Source organism: Hydra viridissima, unplaced genomic scaffold (assembly GCF_058129835.1).
Source record: "Hydra viridissima isolate aposymbiotic clone 2 unplaced genomic scaffold, HvirCarnegie_v1 scaffold_3, whole genome shotgun sequence".
Taxonomy (NCBI): domain Eukaryota; kingdom Metazoa; phylum Cnidaria; class Hydrozoa; order Anthoathecata; family Hydridae; genus Hydra; species Hydra viridissima.
Genome location: NW_028324302.1, coordinates 5,770,676 through 5,797,154, shown reverse-complemented (window position 1 = coordinate 5,797,154; position 26,479 = coordinate 5,770,676). Strand labels below are relative to the sequence as shown.

At 28.2% G+C, this 26,479-nt stretch overlaps 3 protein-coding genes across 8 annotated transcripts; 2 read left to right on the top strand and 1 right to left on the bottom strand.

Annotated features, from left to right (window-relative positions):
• Window positions 1-1,308: 1,308 nt before the first annotated feature.
• Window positions 1,309-9,359, bottom strand: LOC145180300 (uncharacterized). 2 transcript variants are annotated; one of them, XM_080055168.2, is made up of 7 exons: window positions 9,197-9,359; window positions 8,596-8,646; window positions 8,046-8,208; window positions 2,350-2,456; window positions 2,130-2,200; window positions 1,969-2,030; window positions 1,309-1,755 (listed from the first exon to the last, which is right to left on the bottom strand). In XM_080055168.2, exons 1-7 carry the CDS (start codon window positions 9,231-9,233, stop codon window positions 1,701-1,703), a joined length of 546 nt encoding a protein of 181 aa, XP_079911294.2. In that variant the 5' UTR covers window positions 9,234-9,359; the 3' UTR covers window positions 1,309-1,700. The 2 variants fall into 2 exon arrangements, with proteins under 2 accessions (XP_079911294.2, XP_089937971.1); XM_090081845.1 differs by having other exon boundaries at window positions 2,350-2,453.
• LOC145180299 (TM2 domain-containing protein 2-like) lies at window positions 9,356-14,368 on the top strand. The gene is made up of 4 exons (XM_080055167.2): window positions 9,356-9,589; window positions 10,117-10,198; window positions 13,838-13,953; window positions 14,098-14,368. The coding sequence occupies exons 1-4, from the start codon at window positions 9,441-9,443 to the stop codon at window positions 14,309-14,311; spliced, it is 561 nt and encodes a 186-aa protein (XP_079911293.2). The 5' UTR covers window positions 9,356-9,440; the 3' UTR covers window positions 14,312-14,368.
• LOC145180526 (BTB/POZ domain-containing protein KCTD9-like) lies at window positions 14,331-23,493 on the top strand. Of its 5 annotated transcripts, none has more exons than XM_090081843.1 (14): window positions 14,331-14,349; window positions 17,278-17,342; window positions 17,470-17,591; window positions 17,867-17,910; window positions 18,565-18,633; window positions 18,708-18,771; window positions 19,086-19,141; window positions 19,224-19,352; window positions 19,453-19,520; window positions 19,666-19,755; window positions 20,811-20,960; window positions 22,777-22,888; window positions 22,956-23,089; window positions 23,167-23,400. In XM_090081843.1, exons 2-14 carry the CDS (start codon window positions 17,292-17,294, stop codon window positions 23,278-23,280), a joined length of 1,203 nt encoding a protein of 400 aa, XP_089937969.1. In that variant the 5' UTR covers window positions 14,331-14,349; window positions 17,278-17,291; the 3' UTR covers window positions 23,281-23,400. The 5 variants fall into 5 exon arrangements, 3 of the variants coding, with proteins under 3 accessions (XP_089937969.1, XP_089937970.1, XP_089937968.1); XM_090081842.1 differs by lacking the exon at window positions 14,331-14,349 and adding an exon at window positions 15,093-15,265; XR_016450738.1 differs by lacking the exons at window positions 14,331-14,349; window positions 23,167-23,400 and adding an exon at window positions 15,091-15,265 and having other exon boundaries at window positions 19,453-19,533.
• The last annotated feature ends 2,986 nt before the right edge of the window (window positions 23,494-26,479 follow it).

The following is a 26,479-nucleotide window of genomic DNA, read 5'->3' as shown; positions in this document are numbered from 1 at the left end:
TGGCGCCCTTATAGATTTCGCTTCATATATATACTTAGTATAGAAGCAAAAAAGTACATTAGGCCTTAATAGCTACTTTAACTTTATTTCATTTTTTGCTAACTAACCGCAGCATAAACAATTCCTAACTTAAATAAAACTTTTGAGCTTTTTTCGAGGCAAAGTTATAAATTACTTCATCATATGACAATGATTTCGCGAAATCATTTTCAATAGACAACATCATAAGGTTTGAAAGTCGCTCTTGTCCTATGGTGGCTCTGAAATGGTTTTTTATAATCTTAAGTTTACTAAAAGATCTTTCACCCTCTGCAACGGATATTGGCATTGGGTGAAAAATGATTAATTTCGAAAATATTCGTAAATTACTTCAAAAATTATATATATATATATATATATATATATATATATATATATATATATATATATATATATATATATATATATTCTACTAAATCACCTTCAAACCAGTATTTTGATAAAAGTAGCTTTGTAAAACCAACGTAATTCTTGGAGTATTTATTTATTTTTTTCACATTCTTTTACCCTTTTGGAAGCCAATGCCCTATTTTAGGCACCAGAAAGTTTTTTACGATTCATTATTAACAGTTCCTATAAATAACCGTACGCATCAATAAAACAAAAGCATTGTCAACTACGCAAACTCATCAAAAAATTATAAACTCAAAAAGCTAATGTCATAAATCAATATTTCAATAGTTAAATATAAATCTTAAACATGAATTACCATAAATAAGTTGATCGTAAAGAGTTGGAAAGTATTTACTATTACTTTCTAAATTCTGAATGGAATTATTTCGAAATTGTATTCACAGTTTGTTATTTTTAAAAGGAATTAAAAATAATATAACGCGAGTAATATATACATTTCAATTATGGCATTTTAAGATTAAAAAAACTATTTTTATTTTACTTCGGCATCTGGCGCCCCATCGAAATCTGCCGCCCAGGACAAACTGTCCCTTTGGCCCCTCCCTCTCGGCGGCCCTGGTTGCGTGTAACAACTTAAAAAATGTAATATCCTTTATACTAATGAGATATTAACGGTCAAAAATGTCGAAAACCGAGACGGTTATTTATTCATGAATTCAAAAGATTTTTTTTTGGAGCGCTTTCACCTTTTAATACATTTCACATAGAAAATCTTTGAACGTATGTTGTTTGATGGAGGAGAATTTTCAATTCCAATCCTCGAATTATCAGTCATGTTCGTATAAGCGCACTGATGTAGAGTAAACAACGAAGTGTGGGATGCTGATAAGTTAGCTAACTAAGGAAGATACCAAAGACAATTAAAACTTCTCTTACACGAGTCACTTTTTAAATGGAATTATTTACATTTAGTTGCTGATAAGAAAAGAAGAAAAAAATTTCAGGTTATTTTAAACATCCACTTAATAAAGAAAAACTCGTTCAAATGAATTGTAATTTAGGTATTAGCGTTGCACTGGAGCAACAAAAGAATTTATTAAAAGGTTGCTAATTACTCATGTCATCGATAATTATTAACTGAATTAACTAATTTAAACATGCTAAGGTCGTCACTTAAAGAATCTTTTAAGGTTCGTTTTTCTCTTTTTTTTGGATATCTCAAATTCATTTTTAATTAAACAGCTTTAAAAAAATCGGAAAATTGCTGCATCACGTTGACTATCGTAGAAGTATGCAATCCGTATTGCTCATTGAACCCAATCTAAAGGTCTGTTGAATCCACCGCGTCGATTCATATATTGTCTAGATCGAAAAGAAAGTTACATGAAGTTGTTATTTTATAATTTATTCAGAAACTAAATATGGAGCAGAAATTCAAAACCTACAGAAGTATATATAACTCAATATTTTCTAGGTTTATTTGGAACTTAAAACAAAGCTTTAAAAGTCGTTTTGTGAGATAAACTATCGACTTTTTAAAACTTGATAGCTACTGTAGCATTTTAAAGACTTTACCTAAACTTCCTTGGTTTGTTAATCTTTGCACATCCATCAGCATTCCCGTCCACATGCTTGTTCTAAAGATAACAAAACACTATGTCAGCTTAATAGCTCTTTAAAATTGATTTACAAGAAAAAAAAAAAACAAAACAAAATAAAACCCGATAAACTGTGACCTTTGAAGTATTAAATCCAACAAAACCCATGAGCTGCTGAATCTTTTTTGCATCATCATCATCGTCTTTAGCTAGAAGAAAAAACAAAATCTAAAACATATAAAGATAGACAGCTTGAACATTCCATGAAAATGTATTAAAACAAACTTTAGTGTTAAGCATTTAAAAAATTTAATGCTTAAAATTTGTTTCTAAAAATTTACTGTAAGCTTTGAATCACCTGTTTGTAGCTCTTTTCCTCGATGCCTAAGGTGTTCACTTTGTTCAGGTCGATTGAAAGCTAATCCAGTAGGAGGAAGTGGCGGAGGTGGTGGCTGACGATAGCTACTAACATTTAAAGCATATACATACACACATACATACATACCTACCTACCTACCTACCTACCTACCTACCTACCTACCTACCTACCAACCTACCTACCTACCTACCTACCTACCTACCAACCAACCTACCTACCTACCTACCTACCTACCTACCTACCTAACTACCTACCTACCTACCTACCTACCTACCTACCTACCTACCTACCTACCTACCTATCTATCTATCTATCTACCTACCTACCTACCTACCTACCTACCTACCTACCTACCTACCTACCTACCTACCTACCTACCTACCTACCTACCTACCTACCTACCTACCTACCTACCTACCAACCTACATGTACAAACACACTATACTACCTACCTACATGTACAAACACACTATACTTTTAATTGTGGTCAACTAAACAACAACAAAATCATGACATCCCAGATTCAGTTGATTTAAATCACGATATTCCAGACTCAGCTGATTTTTTTTGAAGCTAAAAGGTACTCAAAGTTTACTTGTTTTGGACCATTTTCAATTAAAATTTTCTCACTTTGCCTGCACTTTACTAAGTTTTACCATAAAGCAGAATCTAAATAATCTATTTTTATAATTTTTTCTTTTTTTTGGATCATTTACTTTGACCACCATCTTCATTTTTTACAGTTATCCTTTATGATATCTACTACAATATGCTCTTCTTATTTTAAATGTTTTTGTTTGCTTAGTCAAGATTGTTATCTTATTCTGAGGTTGAAATTGATGCTTCAGTTAATTCAGTAGAACTGCCTAGTGGACAAAAAATTTTAAACCAAACCCTATGGTGAAAAATTTGGTAAGCTCTATAGTCATGAGCTTGCTCTCAATGTGCCAATTTTTGGGTCTTGACTTTGGAATCAACCTTGGAGCTTAAGCATTTTACCTTGCATTTAATTGATGCCAAAGACAAGAAATTAGTTTTTAAAACTATAATGACAGAAATTTTAAAATTGCTACATAACCACTTTTAGGATATTTCATATTCTATATATAAAAAACACTCTGTGCCAAAATTTTTAGACCACCTCATAAAAATTTATAACTTCTTTATTAAATAATCATTTAAATTCTTATTTTAAGTTCTTTATTTTAAGTTCTTATTTTAATTCTTATTTTATTACTCTATCAAATAATAGCTTACATATATGCATGAATATCTGAAAAATTTGAAACCAATAATATTTTCAAACCGAAAAAAATTTAAAACCAATTTCTTTTTTTTAAAACGTTTTTGATTTAATTTTTCTCTAAATTATTTTATAAGTTGTACTTACTACGAATTTTTAAAATTATACTTGTTTAAGATTATCTTGGTTATTTTAAAAAATAGGCTAAGCAAAAGACATCACTGATTACAAGTGAGATAAAATCAATGATCTTTATTCAAAGAACCTAAGTAAAAGAGAAATAGTAAAAAATATAAACAGATTGAAGACTCTTTTTAATGATTATCTTAAAGGGAGAAATGGGAATGTTTTTAAGAAAACAAGAGGACATAAAAAGATAGTTAATAAAAGGATTCACCAAGGAATTTTTAAATTAGTAAGCAATTCAACAATCACTGCAGAAAGATAAAAAGTGATTTATCATTAGTTGCAAGTGTTTGAACTATTTAGCAAGTAATCAAATCAAATACATTAACTAATCATAAGAAATAAAGACAAAAAGAAGCTAGACTTGAGTTTGATAGAAATTGCATTGAAACAATGTAAGATTGGAATGATGTTGTATGGTCTGATGAAAAGAAGTTCAATTTAGATGACCCTAATAGTTTTCAGAATTACTGGCACAATTTAAGAAAGAAAAAATTTCATCTAAACAATTTTAGAGGCGGTAGTTTAATGGTTTGGCCAGCCTTAGGAAGTAGAGGAAAATCAAGCTTTATTTTCTAAAGGTATTCTCTAAATTTTGAAGACTTTACAGAACTACTGAAAGAAACTTTGTAACCTTACTTTAAAAAAATAAGTATCAAAAATATGGAGCTAGTGTCCATAGCTCAAAACATACAAAAAATTGGATACAAACAAAGAAAAAAAATGTATCAATTGCCTCCAAATACCTAAGACTTAATTCCTATTGAAAACATATGGAGTAATTTGGTTCATTTGGTTTATACAAATGGAAAGTAATTTAATAATATCAATGAGTTAAAAGAAAGAATGAAGGAATGCTTGGATCAAATAACCTCAGATGAATTAAGAAATCTTATTCAATGCCAAATAGAATTATTGAAGTAATAAAAAAAATAGTCGACCAACTCACCATTATTTAAGAAAAAAAATAAAATGGACTTAAAATTTTGCCACTTAAAAATAAAAAAAATTCAAACAAAATTTTTTATTTTTTTAAATACTTAAAGTTTTTAGTATTTCAATTTACTTTATGTGTATTTTAATTTAAGTACATTTTTACTGTGCTATTATTTTTATGAGTTGCTGCTGTTAATAACTGTAACTAATAAGGTCTTGAAATTTATTTTAAGACCTCATTAGTTTCAGTTTGTACTATTTATTTTTACAATGTTGCTTGGTAATATTTTATTTTAAAAACTGATAAGCCGTAGGTTTATAAATACTGCTCAAAACTAAGATGACAGTGATTTTTGTACCTTAGCATAACAAAAGAAAAAAGAATGTACAAGTTGATTTTGACCCAAAAAAAAAAGAAAGCTAGAAAATAATATTGGGTGCTTGCAATAAAATTTTTTCAGATTTCAAAATGAAATATCTTTACAACACATTCAATTTATTTCACTTTTTTACCATAAATACTTCAGAATATTAGTTTTACTTTGATAAATAGTACAAAATAAAAACAAAGATTAGTCTGCCGAAGAAATTTTGTATAGAGAGAGTCTTGGAATTTTATTTAAAAAATCCAGTAACTTTACATTCTGCAATGACAAAAAGAATTAAACATTTTGGTACCAACAGTAGAATACATTATCAGATGCTGCAGACAGTCAAAATTTATTAAAAGAAAATCATGAAGTAGAAAAAAGAACAGATTTCAAAACAAACTGAAAGTGAGAAACATTAAGGTTTCAATTTTCAAGAATTTAATGCAGTTCTTGAGATATTTAACCAAAAATTCAAATGTAGTAAATCATCTGTTTATATAGTGCTTCAACCAAATGGTTTTTCTACATAACATAAGTTAAAAATATCAAAACGTAGTCTGGACAGTGACAAGAAAGGTATTCACCATTCAAAAAGTTGTACAAATTACTGCTTCAAGAAAATGAAATGCTTCATTGTAGACAAAGATCAAAAAGTGTTTTGCTTTTATTTATTTTTTACTAATACATTTAATATCTATTTTATTCAACTTTTTAAAATTATTTTATATTCTATTTAAGGTAAAGATGTTGAAACCATTTTAAAATAAACTCAGACTGAGAAATTTTTTCATATATACCTCATCAATTTGAAGTTGTGCCCTCTATTCCTTATTCAAACCTACGTCAAGGAGTGTCTGAAAAAGAGATTGCTGCCATTTATCAAGAGGCACAACATTTTAACACTTTTCTGACCAGATTAAGCATTAATTCCTTTTTCTAAGAAGACAATTGAGTGTTATGAACAAAACAAAGTCAAGTATCAAACACACTTTTGTAAGTCATGATGGCTAGTATGATCTTAAAAAATAGAATTTTAAATAAAATCTTATAGCTAACTATAATGCTTTACATCATTCTTTAAGTTGATGCTCCATGAATAAATGGTGAATATAATGAAGTAGATTGAATTGTAAATATATTTCATTTTAAAATCAGCCAAATTCATTGTGCACAACCAAAAAAAACCTTCCTCTCAAACTAAAATAACCTTCTGTTTGTTGCTACAGCTCAATTATTATTTATTTTGTTAAAGATCTGGAGAGGCCTTCAAGCTTTTAGCCTCCAGTATTCATATAAGAGAAATATATTTTATTTTCAATGTAGTGAAAAATTGCAACTTAAAACCTTATTTCAAATATAATTTTGTTATAAAGGGTTTTCCAATAGGGACCAGTCCATGTTGACACAAAATGAGTGTTCATTAGTGTAAACAATCAGCCAACACCATACTTCAAAGGAACGTCAGATCAGCCAAGAACATTTCTACTGACCAATGATTTTGACCCTAATTAAATAATATGGACACAAACAACATATTGTTCCAACAGGACAGCATTCCATGCCTCACCGAAAATGCCACAATCAATATTCTGGATGAAAGATTTGAAAAAGTTCTACAGGGTCAAATTGTATGACCAACTCATATCTCATATGTGATGTGACTTGGCCACTATGTTCATGCAATTTGACCCTATAGAACTTTTTCTAGTGGGATTTTCTAAAGCCACAGGTCTATGTCAATAAACCACAATCAACTGATGCCCTCAAAGTCAACATAACCCAGGCCATCACTCAAATTCAGTCAAATCTATGCAGGAGAGTAATTGAAAATTGGACCTCTTGAATCTGTGGCACCGCATGAAGCCACAGCAGATATTTGAACAATGTCATATTCCATACATAATGGGATACATGGGAAATTTGTCAATACCTCATACACAGCTTATTTTATTACATTTCAACATCAAAAACTTTATATAACTTTTAGTCTATGATATATTAAAATTAATTTTTAAACTTTATTCAGTTTTCTTTGAAGGGTTTTTAAATTACACTTCTTTGAGGTAGTTACTTTGAAAATATATGAAATAAAAAACTTCTTAGTTGTTTTGAAAATTTCAATGAAAAGTAGACAAAAAAAAAAAAAATAGTGATCCACCTGCAAAGAATAGACCTTAAAAGAAAGTCATAGTAAAACAAATTTTTCAAAAGTCATCATAACACTAACATTGGCATTGAATGTTAAGTCCTTGGCCTTTATCTCAGCCTTAAATGACTTTAGCCTAGGTTTTGAACCAAAAAGTAATTGGCTTATGTTCTTGACCTTTATCTGTGGCTTGGATTAAGACTTGGAAAACTAACTTTGATTTCATTTCTGGTACTTAGTTATACTAAGCAATGGTTTCTTTAAAAACTTTGTTTATTGATTTGTGTGTGTGTTTTATATTAAATTATTACTTCATGTATTTTAAAATACTTCTGCATTTTAATTTCAGTTCAAATTTACTACTTTAAAATAGAAATATTTAACTTAGCAAGTCAGTATTGTGCGGACATAATTTAACTGTACTACAAAGGTACAAAATAAATAACAACTTCAGAAAAAGTGATTCAGCTTTAAAGAGTTTTTACTCTATTTTTAATAATAAATGATCACATAAAATTTTAGAAGTTTTACTTATTTTTTTTTTCAAAAAAAAAATTACAAAATAACTGACTTAAAAATATAACAACAACAATACAGATATCTTAATTTTAATCTCAAATTTCAGCACTTATTTTTAAAATTTCAATCCACTAAGTATGAGTTAACACAATATAGGATGAACCCCAAAAAATACAATGTAAAGTAAGCTTTCCAAAACATTTTTGATACAAAAAGATGTTTTATAATATCATATAAAAGATTGTAAGATTATAAAAAAGAGAAAAGTAACTACCTTTCATAGCGTTCATCCTCTTTTGGTGGCTGATAGCTGCTTCCATAGTAATCTTTACTTCCACTGTAGTGCTCTTCATTTCGTTTTCTTAAATCATCTCTTGCAGTGAAATCTTCCTTTTTTCGTGGTTCATCTCGTGGAGGACGCCTATCTACGCGCCCCACTGATAAAAAAATTTTTGAAATTACTCATCTTTCCAGAAATAATCTTCCAAAAGAATAAAACTTGTATATATACTTATTGATGGAAATGGTTACAAATTATGATGAAGTTTATTTTAGACTAATTAAAACTATTATAAGAGCTCTCTTAAAAATTCCAATAACAAATTAAAAAGTAAACATGAACAATTCTAACACTGATCATTAAGAAAGGACACTTATAAATATTAAAAAAGAAGGTTCTTTAAAATCAAAATGAATTTTAACCAGAAAGAAAAATTTTTATACCTTATTTTTCTATATAGCATTTTGAGAAGTTATTTAAATTATTATAAATGTATAAATACTATTTTATCATTAACTAGTTATCAGTTAATACTGTTTAATACCATCTCGCCCAAACTTGTCTAAGCGCTCTTTGCTTCTAGAACGTCTTCTTTCTAGAAATACATAACATTATGAAAACTGATGCAAATCAAGGTAAAAATTAAAATAATACATATGAATTACATATAACCATAATTAAAAGTAAGATAAACCATTCCATGAAAGTACATTTCTATTAGAGTATTTTTTAAAATTCTATAACCTTCATGAATAATCAAATTTTGCAATAGCCTGAGTTGCTTAATAATTTTAAATCTGCCTAGGAGTATTTATTTTATACAGTTTACATGAATGCGATTAACCCTTTTTTAAATTGAACATAAGTACCCTTATAATACCGACAAAGAAGCATAGGTTAATTTTTTTTTCTTAAACAAATAAATTACTAGCTTAGAAATTATTTTGAACGTTACAGCTTTTTTGATTTTTGTAAAATACACTTAACAATTAAAACGCAGATTATTTCGTATTTTAATGTAATGAATGATGATTTAAAACTTGAGTTAATTAGATCTTTACAGAGCCAAGAGTATTGGAAAGCTATTTCTTATACTAATTATGAGTGCGTTAAGTAGAACTGCCAATAATATATTTAAATATTACCTTTTTTACGAGGTGATCTCGAACGAGATCTACCCATTAATAAACGTTATTTTAAAAGGGTAAGTCTTTAATTTGATTGTGGAGTAGAAGTGACATTTTGATGGAAAGGCTCCGCGAAATGCAAAGAGCCATAAAAATTATCACGATTCTTTCTTACTCAGCAGTTTTTTGGTGTTCCGATATGTGAGCGCTTTACATCAATTTATTATGTTTGTAAAATCGTGAATTATTTTATTTGAATTTCATGAGTATGTACATGATAAAGAGACTCTCAATTGGAATATTTTTTGTATTTACGTTTTTACAAGAAGTACAATCTAGTTGTGAAAGTCCAGTCAACTGCTCAAAAGATCTTTTTAATCCTTTAAGTCCTTTGGTTTATTGTTCTTATTTGTAAGTAAAAAAGTTTTATTTTTTTGTATAAATACTTTAAAAATTTAACTAGTATTTAAGCAACCGTAAATGGTGTATAAATAATAATTTTATATTATTAAGATAATTTTTCTCTTAATTCCTATTCACTCTTCTAATAAATTCTTAGCATTATTTTCATTAAATTAAATAACTAATTTACTTTTAAATAAAAGTTGTAAAAATAAAAAATTTTAAAATAAAGTTATATCATCATTTACAAAAATTATTCTTCATACTGATTTAAAATTCAAAAACCATATTTAGATAAATTGAGTAGTCAAAAATATATATTATACCCACTTATACCATGTAGCTATTGTATTTGCAAGGATCAGAAAAAAGTCATTCAATAAATAAGTATAAGAAAGTTTTTAGCTGATAAAAGTTTGATACAGATAGATATTAATTTTTACTGATTTTGTACACTAAGTTCTTCTCTTGAAAGAAAACTACCAAAGTTATAAAAGTTGTTTCAGACTTAATAGTTATAGATAAAATTGTTTTAGGCCAGATGAATTTATTTCCTGTGATGACCCAATAACTGTTAACAAGACAACACGAGAGACTCTTGGATATGGGTGTTACAAGGTAAGATTTTTTCAATCAAGTTAAATCTAAAGTATTCCATTAACTATTTATTATCTAAACTAAGTATTTTACATATAGATGTTGTATGTTTGCACATTATGAAACAAAATATAATTTTCAAACTTAAATTGTTTGTTTGGCCTGTTTATTCCATTCAGATAATAGTATTGTTTTATTATTATTTTTTTTTAAATTATTGACATTTAGAGGTTGGCAAACCCAGCTGAAAGCTGAAATATAGTTAATAAATCAAATTTTGCCTAAAAAAGTTGCTTAAAATAGAGGGTAAGACACCTGTGGTAGTTCTTAGATAATAATGAGTTTTGAAATGCTGACTTTATTTTTATTAGCAGCTTTCTTAGCATGGCTTTCCTTAGCAGTTAAAACCTGATTTTCAGAACAATGAATGTGCCTAATATAGATGATTTTGTAGGCTATCATTAACGATGGTCTTCTTTGACTCATGGAGTGATCTGTATGTTTTTTCTTGATCTTTATGCTTCATCAAAACTGTCTACTCATGGAAAATATTTTTAAGTTAGATAATCCAGTGCTATAATGAAACAATTCTGGCTTTTTCCAAAGTTAACGATACTTGTTGGTAGATGAATTTGATGACTGGTGTAGTATAAAAATCAGATGATCTTTTAAAAAGGTCACTAACTATCTGCCCTTTCTAAACAATTGTTTACAAAATGAACTCATTTGCAGAAAATGCCTTAAATGATCTAAATTTATTCTTAAAAAAAAGTTCCTTCACTCACAATTTTTTCTCAATACCAAGACTCAATTCACTTGGGAGTTTCTCTGATGGAAATTCTAGAATATGCTTCAAGTCATATTCTACTCTTTTGATAGATTTTCTTCAAACTTTCTTACTGATTTAGTAGGGCAAGAAATGTGTAATTTATCAGTAATACATTTTTTTCCTTCTGCTTCTCTAAAGTGTTTGATAGAGATACCATACAAAATATTGAATGGTAGGTAACATAGCAAGTATGTTTCTGGTTTGATATCACTACTACCTCAATAAAAATGGTATTGAGGCACTAGTGATCACCAGGTGTCAAAGTTATAAAGCAGTTTACAATAGTAACATATTTCAAAGCTAGCTTGTAGGTGCAATAAGTTACATAAAATATGAAGATTATAAAATTTTTATAAAAAAAGAACTTAGAAACAAGTCAAAATCTATAATTTTTATGTTCCAAAATTGTTTGTTAAAATCTTGTTGATATGTCAGATTAAGTTGTTTAATTAACTCACTGTAAATGTCTTTGACAGACAAATGTAGACAAAAGGAGCATTGATAAACACTCCACCTGATAAGGGTAGTCCTTATTTTTGAACTTTATAACTATGTTCTTATAACTATAAAACTAGAGAGGGTGATACAAGTTAATTCTTGTATTGTAATTTCTGAATTCTTAATTGTATTTTACTAGACAATATACAAACTAATGTTTATGTTATGTTTATAATTGCATGGAAAATGAGTTTTTACTGGTTTTTATTTTCTAATATAAAGTTGCCAAATTATCTCTATTTTCTTGCAGAATAAAAAGAATTTTTAATGGCACATATAAGCTCTATTTTTAGAAAACAAATGTTTCAAGATTCAAAATAATTTTGGGTCTATATTTTTAAAAATGTGTCTCTTTATACTTTGATATTAATAAAATAAACTTTTAATGGTACAATTTTTATACATCAGATTCAATATGTTTAATAATTGACTTAAAATAAATTACTGTACACATGTATTCAACTTTGATGAGGTTTTGTGATTATATTAAGCTTTTTTCTGAAGAAATAATTTTTCAAAAGATTTCAATAATTTCAAATATATAAAAAATGTAAATAAACCCTTAAAATAATTTTGCTGAAAGAATGGCAAATAAAAAAACTGTGGAGGTTGTCAAAGCTGTTAATTCATTTTAGTTCAAGATCTTAAGGTCCACAAAAGGACTGTTTACAATATGAAGAAGATGCTAGAGGTTTGTAAAACCAAGAAAAGGAAGCCTGGAAGTGGCAGACTTTTTTTAATTGTTCACCAGGATTTTGTCAACAAGATCAAGAGGAGGATCTGGACCAACCCAGTTAAGTCAATGAAAAGCATATCTTAGGGTAAGTGATTGCTCTGTCAGAAAGGCTGTGAGGGAATTTGATGCATGGTCTTTAACTAGGACAAAAAGATTTATGCTCATTGAAAGTTAAAGGCCTCCAGACTTGAAAAATGTCAGAAGATCAGATCTATCCTTATGAAGAAGGCACCAATTATCCTCTTCTTAGATAAAAAGTATTTCATAGTGAATATGGTTTCAAATTCCTGTCATGATCAGTTTATCTCATCTTTGAAGGTCTCAGATATCCCAAGGTCAAGTTTGCTCCTCACACAAAGCATTAATCACAGATCATGATTTTGGATTGGTCAATTCTGATGGTAAGAAAAATGCCACCAATATTTCTACCTTCTGGGCTGAAAATGGATGCCCAACATTTAAAGAGTTCTGAAGCCTCACATCTTTCCTTGGGTTCAAGCCAGTTATCTGCAAATTATGTTTATATTCAAAATGGAGCTTCATGTCACAAATCTAGTATTACCCAGCAATAGTTTACTAATCACCTGAAATTCTGGCCCAAAAATATCCGGCCACCTAGCTCTCCTGACCTTAATCCTTTGAACTTCAGTATCTGAGCTGAAGTTCAAGCACAAACTTAATGAAGAAATCAAAATTATAGAAAACGTATTTTTAAAGGAACATAGAAGATAACAATAAAAAAAGTAGGATGGAGAATTTTTATTTAGGTAACATTTCTGCATTGATTAAAGATCTTCTTATCACTTTTATCATAATCTCTAAAACATGATGTATTTAATGAAAAAATGTATTTATATATTATACTTTATTCTTATGATAAAGTATATGAAAAACAAACTGTTAAGTGCACACCTAACAGTTTTTATCAAATGTAATTATCAAATGTAATCCAAGCTCTTTAGTTTCAGTCAAAATAACATCACTAAGATCTGTCCTCCAAAAACTTCAAAGTGGTCAAGTTCTGTGTACAAACCAAAGCTGAAATTCCTTGAGTGATTTTGGTAGTGGTCACTCTGTTATAATACTGAGAAGAAAAAAATAGGGAAAAAACAATCAATCCAAATACAAAACTGAATATTTCCAAGAAACAACAGTACAACACTCAACTTTATATAGATTTAAAGCTTTTTAACTTAATATAGGTTTAAAACTTTTTCAATTGGTTTCATTTGATAATTGTTTAAAGAGTTATCAGGAACAGCAGTCATTGAGAGTTTTTCTGGAAAGCAAACGATATAATTTATTAGTATTAACATATTTATTAATATATATGAAAAGCTTTAGACTACAATAAAATTATTATTAAATACTTTGGTATTCATTCAGTTTTTTTTTGTTAAAATGAAGTTTACATTTATCTAACATAAAGTTAAAGTTTAGGACCTTGCATAAAAATTTTAAATATGTTTTTTGTGTATATAGAAGTAAATTTGATCTTTGTTGTTATCTCTATTCTTTTAGTGTCATTTTTTATGAAAAATTTTGCTTTAGAAAATTATTATTAGGCTAATTTTATGGAGTCTTTGTCTATTTTTAGTACGGAGGTATCCGTTACGAAGATGTATTATTTACCAAAGTTATTTGTAGAGTTCTTGAAGGTATTGAGTGTTATGGCAATAAAAGTTTTCTGAGAGGAAATGTGCCATGCATCAAGTATGTCTATGTTTTCTTTACTAATTTAATAGTTTTGTCAAAAAGTTTTTGTTTTTTTTTTTAGATACATATACCTTTATTTTCATTTTAGAAAGACTGGTCATTGTTTTTCTTTAGATAGGCTGGGCATTATTTTTCTTTTAGATACACTGGCCATTGTTTTGTTACCACGCTTTTATATTCACTTGTGCTAGGTTTTTTTGGTGTTGACCGTTTTTGTTTGGGCCATACAGGAACAGCTGTTGGGAAGTTATTAACTCTTGGTGGATTGGGCATTTGGTGGTTTGTTGATATAATTCTTTTAGTGATTGGTGAGCTACAACCTGCTGATGAAAGCAATTGGAATCCATATTACTGAAATATATGCAACATATTCTGTAGATTTTTATATAATAAGTAAAGAATTAATTCAAAAGTTGTTTGTTGTTATTGCTGTTATAATGGTTGTTGGTGTTGTATGTGATTGAAAATCAAGATGTTTTGTACATACATGTGTGTTTAAATCATTTGCTTGAATCTATTTATTTAGTCTTTTTTTATATTAATGCTTGACTGATATTTTAACAAATGTAAAAATTTTTATTTTTAACTTCTTGTAAGTTTTAATAAATTCACCTATTTTCTCCTGGTGAATTTGTGTATGCTATTACTATTTTACTAATTTTTTAGTTTTTAATAGACTTGACAAATATCGTCATATTTACTAAATATCACTCCAATTTCCAGGTTAACATACTAAATTTCTATAATTATATTATGTTGTTCAATTAGGGTGTTACATTAGGGTGTTATATTGTTTGCCATATAGCAAAAGAAAAAAAAAATACTTAGAAGGTGTTCATAAATCTAAAACAAAATTTTTTACAAAAAACACATAGTAACCTTACAAAATAATATCACCACTAGATTCACAGTATATGTGTGTGCTTATATATCTTTACAGTGAGCAAAAAAAAACAACTATATTTTAGCATTTTTTTAAAAAATGCTAAAATATACCTTTTTTTTTTTTTGTTAACTTACTTGTTACTTACCTGTTGTTTTGATTGCAGCTGTTAAACATCTTTGTATTGATTTTGTCAAATATTTGGTCTCTTTTAGGTTAATTTAGTCTCAAGCTTTCAAGATCATATCTTTTAGATCTTCATTCTTTTAAATGACTCTGATCTTATGGTCTGAAGTTTTCCATAAATTCTTAATGTGGTTTAAATCTTGCCACTGCGCCAGCCATTCCATCACTTCTACAGTATTTTCAATGAACTATTTTTGTGTTTCCTTTTCTGTATGCTTGGAATCATTGTCTTGCTGAAAGGTTAGATGATTTTAGGCTATACTTTGACTCCTATTTTAATAACACTTCTTCCAGTAGTCTAATGACATTGGTATATTTTTTAATCAAATGCTAATCTTTGTTTCATATGTAGTAAAAAAGGTTTCTTGTCTGCCTTCAAATCCTTGATCTCTAATCCTGTTCCAAATAATCTGTCTTCTTCAACTTTTTCTGCTAACTTCCTTGCAAATTTGAAGCAGTTTTTCTTTATTTGAATGATGCTATTTTTTATCAATTGATTATGTAGTCTTTTTTTTATCTCTTTTTTCTGGAATATTAGTTTTGAGGGATTCCTGTTAAATTTTTTTCTGGAATATTAGTTTTGAGGGATTCCTGTTAAATTTTTATCTGGAATATTAGTTTTGAGGGATTCCTGTTAAATTTTTATCTGGAATATTAGTTTTGAGGGATTCCTGTTAAATTTTTATCTGGAATATTAGTTTTGAGGGATTCCTGTTAAATTTTTATCTGGAATATTAGTTTTGAGGGATTCCTGTTAAATTTTTATCTGGAATATAAGTTTTGAGGGATTCCTGTTAAAAATTTTACATCTCTTTTTAAGTTTTTTCTTGATTAACTAAATCAACTCCCAAATTTCTTTGTCTAGTTGTCCAATTCTTTTTGCCACGTACTATAACTCTAAAGAAGGATTTTTTAACTTATTCTTCTATTTATTATCATTTAATATATTTAAATAAATAAAATTTCAATTAAAAAACTTTCAAAAGCTTACCTAACTTGAATAATAATTTTCTTAGTCAAATTTTTAATTCAAATATAAACTTCAAATCTTTCTAGAACAATAGCAGATTAGAAGAAATATATCCTCACACACTTATATATTTCTCACAACAACAGAATTCAAATTCTAATAAAAATCAGCATCCATATTCATTGTTTATGATAAAATAATTCATTAAAAATTTAAATCAAAATTTGTTTGGTCTTTTTATATTATCATATCAATATTAATGTAATAATATAATATTAGTACATCATTATTGATATGTTGATGTTAATATTCATGTTCCAATAAAAAACATTTTTTAAGCAGAATGAACCTGCCTCTACATATCAATTTTTACAAATGAGTTCAGCTCAACAATTGATCTTGTCCCAACAGATGAGTTCAATTCAACAAATGATCCCACCTCAACAGATCGATGTTTCTCAACAGATTGTTTCATCTCAACCAATAAATACATTTCAACAAGATAAATACTCTCAACAAGATAAAACTTCTCAACAAAGCGATAGTATACTCCAACTGCTGGATCAATTAGAACAACAATTTAGTACGCTTAGTGGAGAATCTTCTGTCAGCTTGCATGATCAAGTTTATGATGCGGAAAAAATTCTTCAAAAGTTAAATGCACTATTTCTTGAAAAAAATCTGTTGGGACTTCCAGCTGATGATCAAGATAATAGAGATGTTATCACAACACTGCAACAGCTTGTAGATTTTCATAAACAATTGTTTCTTCTCAAGCAAGCTAATATGAGTTTGATAACAAAAACAATGGGAAATAAATAGCACTTTAATGAACATTTTGAGATGTAATTTGAGTGTAAATATCATCAAAATATTATCTTGTAGAGCACTGTCTTATGAAGATATTTAGATATTTGTTGACTTGTTTAATACACATAGGTTTTTCACACGCAAAAGTTCTTTTAATTTTTTGTCCTAAAATTACAATTTATTTTAAAGTTTTTCTTATTTGCTGAACTTCTGTTGTAAATATTTAAAATTGTTTTAAAATCTTTGTTTTTATTCATTTTTGCCGAAGGAAAAACAACAACATGAGTTTCTTGCCTTTTAAAAATGTTTTTGCTTAATTTACAAACTTTTTAATTTTTTATATTTTTGGTTTTTTATTCTTTGGTTCATTTTTTTTATTTTAATTTTTGTTTGAATTGTTTATTAAACAAGTTATTAAATAATTTATAAGTAGTTTTTTTGCAGCTGACCAAAAAAATTCCTACTAATTTAGCAATACTGTCAAGAATGTCTGGCTGCATTTCTATCTTCCGTAACGGATGTTCACCCCCTGGTCTGGTATATATTTTTTTATTTTTTTTTTACTTTTTCAGACTAATTATGAATTTTTTAAAATATTAAAGAAATTTTATAACATTTTAAAAATATTTCATAAGTTAATAAGATTTTTTGCGCAAACAAATAGGAGATGAAACTACCAGTTTCACTCAGTGATCTGCTTGCTAGTGCTTCACAACACTTCCAAGAGAAAATCCAAACATTCTACAAAGAAGATGGTTGTTTTCTTTTATCTGTTGATTGTTTGAGGTAAAATTAAATTATTTGTATTTTTTTGTTGACAATATTTTATTTGTTTTGTTACAATTCTGTCATTAATGTCCAACCTAGTTTATTTTCATTTATGTCAAAGCATTAGGTTTTTAAAAGTTGATTTTTAAAAGTTTACTGAAAAGTTAAAAAGCCATATCGAATTCTCAGTATCTTACTACTTTATAGAATCAGATATGTTAGAAAGTAAATTATTTTGTTATCTCACAAATATTGGATTATATTTTTAACTAATATTATTGCTCTTTTTTAAGAGATGGTGACATTTTGTTTGCAACTTGTTTTGAACCATTTAAAGGTAAAAAAAAACTTCTTTTATAATGCTTAGTACAAATATTAGGCGTTGACTCACTTAACCTGATGTAAAATAATGATTGATTCAATTGTGAGTGGTAAAAACAAGAAATTTACCACAAAACAATGCATTTAAGTCCTCTTTAAAAGAAAGTAAATCAAGAAAAAAGTTCTAACTCTAAATAAATCTCATTTTAGCTTCTCTATATTACTGAATTATTTTTACATAGTTGTTCAATCAAAATCATGTTTTTGCTATTAACATTTAAAAGCTGTTGCATTTTACAGTCAGTTTAAATAAGAAATGCTAAAGTATGCTAAAATATGCTTATAAAAGAATAAGAAGCTTCTAAAATTTATTAAGTTTTTCTTTTTTTTCTTTTTTTTTTTTTTTTTTTGCTGATCTTTTTCATAATCATATTTCCCAAACTTAATCATATTTTCCAGATTACAACTTTATTGTACCTTCAAATTCTGAAATCAATTTCATCTTACTTCATAATCACAACTATTAAATAAATTACGTTTGTCAAGTTGTTTGAAAACTATTTCACTCCTTGATCTTCATTTTAAGTATTTAATAAATCAACAAGTTGCAATGTTTTTTAATGCTTTACTTTATAATCTTTGTTTTTTTTTTATTTCCCTTTTCTGGTAGGTTTAGTTACAGAGTCAACCAAACAAACAGAATTATCTAATCAAAAAAGTTTAAATCTATCTAAAGATGGTAGGTCTTTTGTTATTTTGCTATCAGTTTGGAAAAAAATATCAAAAACTTTTTTAGCAAAAAAATTTTTTTAGCTTGTTTGAGTTTATCTGACTGGATTAAGTTAAATGTCGGCGGTAGATGTTTCACAACAACTAGGTACTTTGAATTTTTTATAAAATATTTTTATATTTTTTAATCTTTTTTTTTTTTTTCTTTTTTTTTCTTAATATAAACTTATCTTAAAAAAATATTTTTTGAAAATCTATTTTTTGACAGGAGATGCAAAAAATAAATTTAAGCACCTCTATTCTGTTTTATTTTTGAACTATTGTACACATTAAATGTACAATAGTTCAAAAATTTTTTTTTTTAAATCAAATGCTTCCTATGGGTGAATTAATTATTTTTTAGATTTAGTTTTGCATTTCTCTGCCAAGGAATATAAAAAGAATATTTGTTTAATCTTTTAGGAACACGCTGACAAAGTATCCTGGAACTATGCTTGAAAGAATGTTTAATAGTACAGGTAAGTCTTAAACTAATGTTTTTGTAAAATACAAAAACATTATGCTTTTCCTTTATCAGTATCAATTTTAGAAACATTTTAGAACATTGGCAGAGTGCAATTGATTGTAATGGATGTTACTTGATTGATCGTAGCCCAGACTTCTTTGAACCTATACTTAACTACATGCGAAATGGAATCCTCATTATTAATAATGGTATAAATCCAAAAGGTAATATGTTCAAGTACTTGAAAAGATGTTCAAAAAATTGACGCATTTTATTTAATTCTTTTTTGAAAAATTTTTTTTAAATAAATTTTTGCAATTTTAGGGGTATTGGAAGAAGCCAAGTTTTTTGGTGTAAAGCCAATAATTGAAGAGTTGGAATCAAGCGTTGTCGTAAAATCTTCTTGTTTGTTTTTATTTTGTCTTGTTTTGTATTTTTTATTCTCATCAAGATTTATGTGCTTACAAATTTTATATTCTTATCTCATGGATTTTTTATGTTCTTTGAAGGTATTAAAAATTTATTTTTTAAATATAGACAGAAGAAAGAGCACAAGCTTGTGTAAGTCGCTCAGAGTTTATGAGATTACTAATGACCACATCCTCTATTGATAATTTACGGTGCCAGGTATGAATCTTCCATATATGGTGTTTATCCATTTATTTATGTATTATTAGTAGGGTTATTTAAATATGGTACATGGAGACTTCAATGTGAAACATGATTATCAATGTAGTCACTCTCTTGAATATTAATTCAATTTATGTGTGTTGTGAGGGTAGGATTTTCTTTGTTTATGGCTTTGTGCTTGTTTGTTTTATTGATGTATGTTAAGGTTGTCAGGTATTGGCTTGTTTTGATTTCCCTTCACAATGTGTGTGGGATTATGTGTATTTTTTAATGGTATGTGTGTAAGGTTCGTGCATTGGTACACCTGTTGATTTCTAACGCTTAAGATTAACATAAATTTTTAAGAAAATATTAATGCAAATAATGATATACTAACTCCTCACTTGAAATATATAATAGTAATAGTACTTACTGCTGGTCTTTCCTGTCCTTTTATAGTAATTTAAAATTTTTCCCAAATGTTGAACTCAAATACATTCTTTTAATACTTTATAAATAAAAATAATGCAATCAAATCTTATTTAAAAAATCCTCTTCATAAAACTTTACAAATGCAAAACATTTATTCTGAAACTTATTCCAAAAACCTTAAAACCCTTTTCTTCCTTTTTTTAAAAAAATTTTTTTTTCTTCTCTTTTTACAAGTTTCTTCAAGTATCTTTTGATTAAGGTTTGTCTCTGGTCTTCACTTGTTAGTAAAAATTATAAAGCAGTTACAGAATTATTGTGAACCTTACAAATTAAACTATTACAATTTTATTTGTGTAAATATAATTCAATTTCTAGTCGTTATTGTGTTTCAACCTTGTGTTTCAGCTGTCTCACACTTTTAATTGCTCAATAAGTGACATGTATGAATTGAGTTATGTTTATAATTTCTTTTGTTTTTATTCCTCATAGTATACATTATTAGGTTCTACAATTTAGTTTTATGCTTCAAAGACTCTAACTGAAGTCAAGCAATATTTCAGCATTATAAAAGCGTGAACTTTGTAACACTTATTGATTGTACTTATCAAGTCATCTAGCATAGTTTTTCCATTATTCATTAGGGTGTTAACCTTTCTGGTGCGGATCTTTCTTATCTGGACCTCCGCTCTATCAACTTCATGCATGCAAATTTGTCAGGTGCAAACCTATGTTATGCATCATTAGGTGGATGCCAGCTTTTCCTTGCTGATTTATCTGGTGCATTGCTTGATGTGAGTATTGCTTTTTGGTTTAATTTTTGGTAGTTTTTATAGTTTGTTTGTTTTTTTTTTTGTTTTTTTTTGTTTATTTTGTCTTTGCTCTGAAAATCTCATTAATTAAATAATTAAATATTCATGAGCAATTAATGATATTTTAGTAAACTTACTTTGATAATGTACATTTCAGATAATTATACAGTTATTGGATGACTGTAGTGGCTCTGGTAACTAGTTGTAGTTTACTAAATTTATTGTGGAGAAAAAATATATAATGTTAGACTGGCTCAAAATGCAAAAGTTACCATCTTACTTTGTCATTTGCTTCTAAATAATATAGGAACAACATATTTAAAATATGCTTCTAAATAATATAGGATTCATTTGCTTCTAAGTAATATAGGAACAACATATTTAAAATATGCAGATAATATTTTAAAGTCTTGAAAATATTTATAGGTTGTAAAAAATATTTAGTTTTTCAAAAACCTAAAATTTTTTCATTAATATTTGTTATTTCCATTTAGGATAATTTATTGTGCTAAGTTAATAGTTTTATAGAGATAATGAAATCTGAGATTTCTGTTTATTTAATCTCAAAATGTTCACCATAAAATTAAGTACTTGATATGTGAAAGAGCAAAACTTCTTGCATCTAAAGTAAGTAAAATGTTTATCATGAGTCATCAATGTTCAATGATCAATGTGTGATAGTATTGTGATACCTTTGAAGTTAAGTTTGTTTACACAAAATGAATGTAATACAAAGTTGATAATCTTTTGATCCTTTTATTGAAATAGCTCCAGAAATGTCATTAGAGAGATGACTGTGTTTTAGGCGAAGGCTAGAAAACTGATTTGTCAAGACAACAAAGTTTGAAAAACTCTTAAACACTGACACTAAAAAAGGATTCAGGTAAAAACGAGGTACAGTTTTTGACAATTTGTTTAACATGGTTCATCAGGATGCTTTGCAGCTAATTACAACTCAGGAAAAGTGAGACTTTGAAAGAAAATTGTAGCACACGGCGTTGTAACCTAAGTACTGGTATGTCACATAAAGCAGTTGTTAATGCACTGAAAAAAGTAGAAGATTAATCTGCTACTGCGCAGCTACAAGGTACCCAAACCAGGGCTGATTATATGGAGTTTCTTGAACTAATAAAAATTTTTCTTGATAAGTTCTGTCAAAAATATTCAAATTCAAAAAACTAAGAGCAATATATCATGCAAAATGGATGGGTAAAGCTATTTACATATTCAAAATAAGGATGTTCAACTACAGTGCAGGCTTAAGAACTATTCAATAGCTGCAGGTTATTAATGACGATTTGCCTTCATCAAACAATACAATTTTATCATTACAAATGATGAAACTCAAAAGTAGTATCTACTTCAGAGGTACAAAGGTTATCGGCGACGGTTTCCAGACAATAAAAAAAAAGCCACGTTGGCTAAAAAATACTCAATTTGCCTTATATTACAAAACTCTAAAACTCTGTCGCGACCTCTTAATATTCATTAAAACGTGTTCAAATTTTCTCTGTGTTGTTTTCTTATTAAATAAAACTACATTAGGGGGGCAAGACATGAGAATTTAAGGATTTTAATTTTTTACGTATAGCTTTGAATCGATCTAATATAAGGGAAGTAGTAGATACCATCGAAAAAAGCTTGAATAAAATATAATCAAAGTAATGGTATAATCTTTTTAATTTGTTTATTTTCACAAATTAATTAGTTATAATTTGATTATGATTCTTGATTTTTTTTTAATGCGTTCATTAATTTTAGTCTTAAAGCTTACTAGTTATGCTTTATTTTAACTTAGGATGCCAATCTCGAAGGTGTACAAATGAAACGCGTTAATCTTGAAGGATCTTCAATGAAAAATTGCAAGTTTGAATCCCAATCTACTGGTAGTGTGACTGCAAACCTTGAAGGTAGAGTTTCTATTCACTATTATATTTATTAGCTGTTTCTTCTTCCATACATTATGGTTTTCGTCAGGTGCGAACTTAAAAGGGGCTGTTCTTGAAGGCAGCCAGATGAGTAAAGTGAATTTGCGCTTAGCTGTACTCAAAGAAGCAAACATGAGAAACTGCGTGCTTAGAGATGCTATCTTAGCTGGCGCTGATTTGGAGGTAAGTTTAATGATGTTATCGATCTTATGAGAAGCTTGCTAGAATTATCATAGTTATGTTGCTTTTATTTACATTAGAATTGCGATTTAACCGGAGCGGATCTCCAGGGTGCAAACCTACGAGGCACGAATGTAATCGGAACAATATTTTTGGACATAGTCGCTCCTTTACATATGGTTCATTTAATGTGATATTTTCTTTTTCTCTTCTTTTTTGTACTTTAAAAGTTTTTAATTTACAAATTGAAGAAGTCTTCTAAAAAAATTTTAATTTTTTAGAAATTGGATTTTTTGTTTTGAATGTTCAGTGTTACATTAATTCTAAACTGACGCTCTGTATATTTAAAATCGATCACATTAACGAGGGTGCATATTATTTTTGAAAAACATATTTAAGTGTGAACAATTTTACTATTAGAGAAGAATTATTTATTTATAAAATCATTAGGATTTGATTCTTTATTTGTGTATATGTGTACATGAGATGCCCACACAAATTGATATCCTCGTGTGGCTCTTGTGAGTTAAATTTTTTTAGATGTGAGACTTGTAAATTATTATACAATTTATATATTTTGGATAAATTACATCATTTTCTTTTTTCGTTAAACAATAGTTTAATAGATATTCATCCACAAATACTATTAATACAATATTAAGATTATTTATGAATGTGATGGGAGGTGTGCGTGGCGAGATATCTCAAAGCCCTTCAATAATATGTTTAGATTTTTTACATATGATTGAAAAGATGAAGGATACTTTCGTTTGATTGATATATTATAAAGCACATACGCTTATTGTAATCTTTTCTCAATCTTTTTATATATTTTTCAAATATTTTTAAAAATTATATAAAATTCACTCTTTACTTGGAAATCTCAGTCAGCCACACCACAATGTTGACATGTTTAGGTAATGAAAGTTATGCATTTATGATGTCTACATAAAAATACTAAGAATCGGACCCCCTCATATTTAGGTAGATAAACAGTGAAAATCCATGGTTTCTCATCGACTGATTACTTTTGTCCGTTTTGACTCAGAACATTGATTACAATTTAAAAAAGAAAATAAACAAAGTAACTGCCGTAATGGTTTTTAACATGCGATAAATAGTCATTTCTAACCAACAAACGAGGAGCAGACTATCGACTACCAACCGTTGTTGTTTATGATGTAATGAAATAGATCTCTAGTAAAAAGATTAAAATATTTTTGCAGACTATTATTAAATTGTTCAAGTCTACCTATTTACCTCTAAAAGAACAAAGCTAAGCAAGGCAACTGGTAGTTATAGGAATTATTTTAACAAATTATACACACATGTACATACAGTGTGTTTCAGCTTATTTTACACTAACATTATATTTATAGGTACCGCATATGTGCCGATTATATTCATTTAATGATGAAAATTTGTTTACAGCCACATTTTCTTTATTCTCTTTCTCTCTTTCTCTCTCTCTCTCAGACTGCAGCAATGGATGAAAAAAAAACCATTGTATTGAATTATTGCTTTGTTTCACCAAGGAGATCAAACTTCTGCTGTCATACAGAAGCTGGGACTGACAAGAAACCAACGTAAGACTGTGTACAACGCCTACCACAGGTTCCTTAAAACTGGTCTATTGAAAGAAAGAAGAGGGCAAACAGAAACTAGAATGAAGGCAATCAAGCTGATTAGGGAGAAAATTAGTCGAAATTCAGCTCGTTTCTAACGGAAACAAGCCCGTCATCACAGTTTGTCATAAATAAAATTCTCTGCATTATTAAAGATAATTTGCATGTCCGCAATTAAAAGTCGGAAAAATAAGTTTTAGACAGCAGGTGGCCCTCAAGAAAGACTCCGACGATCAAAACATTAGAAGGGTGGTATCCAAAATTCAATCCAAAGAACGTCATTTTTAGTAACGAGAAGATTTTCACAATTGAGGAGAAATTCAACTTTCAAAACCACCACGTGTATGTTTTCACAACTAGGGCTATCGACGCAGATTCTCAGAAGCCAGCCTTGGCAAAAGAAACGTTTTGGAGACTAACCATTTTTCTTCTAGCTTGATGATGAAACTGGCTACACAACAAGGAGCTCCCAGATCGTATGCAGGGAGAATTTCCTTGATTTTGCTCCCAAGGAAGAATGGCCAGCTGCATCTTCAGACAATAATCCCTGTAACTATTTTCTATGGGCCCGGTTGGAGTACCTTATGTGCTTCAAAATATATCCATCAGTGAGGCACTTTAAAATTCCTATACTCTGTGATTATGACGCCATTGTGTTGGTATATGTTGACTCATAAAGAGAAAAGTTTTTTGATTAAATGCTTGCAATAAATTATCCTTGTATTATGTTTTTCTTGTATTTTCAACAAAGGTTTGTTACTCCTTATCATTCTCTTGTGGTTAGCATATTAGCTGGTGTAAATTATATATATATATATATATATATATATATATATATATATATATATATATATATATATATATATATATATATATATATAATTTAATGATTTTAATAAAAACAAATTTTAACCAGTGAAGTTACATTTGAAAAATTGTTGGGAATGAGTTGATATAAAAGTTAAACTTCCAATAAACTTCCAATAGAGCCGAAAGTACCGAAATTTCGGTTCAGTAAAACTGTAACCATAACCGAAATTTTAGTAGAACCGAAACCGAAACAGGCCGAAACTCTGATATTGGAGCATCACCAAATGAAGATAGTAGTTTTCATTACCAAATGAAGACAGTAGTTTATTTGAAATAGATTTTTGAGTTGTTTTAGTGATTGCAGTTACCTAAACATCTCAAAAATCAAGAGTTTCTTAAATTAAACAGCGAAAAAAATTGAAATTAAAGGTTATTCTATCTAATTATAGGAGTTTGACAAGCACCACATGTTTTTTAAAGAAAGACAATAAGAAAGTTTAAAAAGGCTTAGCTGTCAATTGCTATCAATCTTGAAAATTGAGATGGAGATAGCTTAATCGAGACTCAGAGATGAAGTTAGTAACTCTGGAAAAGAGCTTTTAGAAGATGAGACTTTCAGACCACAAAAATCTTTTAGATGACCCATAAAAAAAATTCAATAAAAATATTCACGAAAAGCTTGGTATGCATACAATATAATACTATAAAATATTGTTACATTTATTTTTATTATTTATCACCGTTTATATTTACCTGCATAATTTTATCATTCATCGGCTGTTTCTGCAAAAAGCCAAGTCGGCTTTTTAGAACTTTATACTTAAAGTCAAATTCTCACGGTGCATAGGAACATGCTCTAAGACCTTGCAGCATATCCGCAGAATTTTTTTTTTGATAGTCCTCAGAAAACATTTCCTCATTCAAAAAATGTGAACAACAACATTTTTTAGTAACGGTC

Bases quoted from the DNA above. Each gene is read 5' to 3' on its own strand.
- LOC145180300 (XM_080055168.2), bottom strand. From the start codon at position 9,233: ATGGGTAGATCTCGTTCGAGATCACCTCGTAAAAAAG. The intron at 8,647-9,196 runs GTAATATTTAAA...ATGTATTTCTAG, and splicing joins GAGATCACCTCGTAAAAAAG to AAAGAAGACGTTCTAGAAGC. The intron at 8,209-8,595 runs GTATTAAACAGT...TTTTTTTATCAG, and splicing joins AGACAAGTTTGGGCGAGATG to TGGGGCGCGTAGATAGGCGT.
- LOC145180299 (XM_080055167.2), top strand. From the start codon at position 9,441: ATGAGTATGTACATGATAAAGAGACTCTCAATTGGAATATTTTTTGTA. The intron at 10,199-13,837 runs GTAAGATTTTTT...GTCTATTTTTAG, and splicing joins TTGGATATGGGTGTTACAAG to TACGGAGGTATCCGTTACGA. The intron at 13,954-14,097 runs GTATGTCTATGT...TTTTTCTTTTAG, and splicing joins GGAAATGTGCCATGCATCAA to ATACACTGGCCATTGTTTTG.
- LOC145180526 (XM_090081842.1), top strand. From the start codon at position 15,238: ATGCTTGGAATCATTGTCTTGCTGAAAG. The intron at 19,756-20,810 runs GTATGAATCTTC...ATTATTCATTAG, and splicing joins TTGATAATTTACGGTGCCAG to GGTGTTAACCTTTCTGGTGC. The intron at 23,090-23,166 runs GTAAGTTTAATG...TATTTACATTAG, and splicing joins TAGCTGGCGCTGATTTGGAG to AATTGCGATTTAACCGGAGC.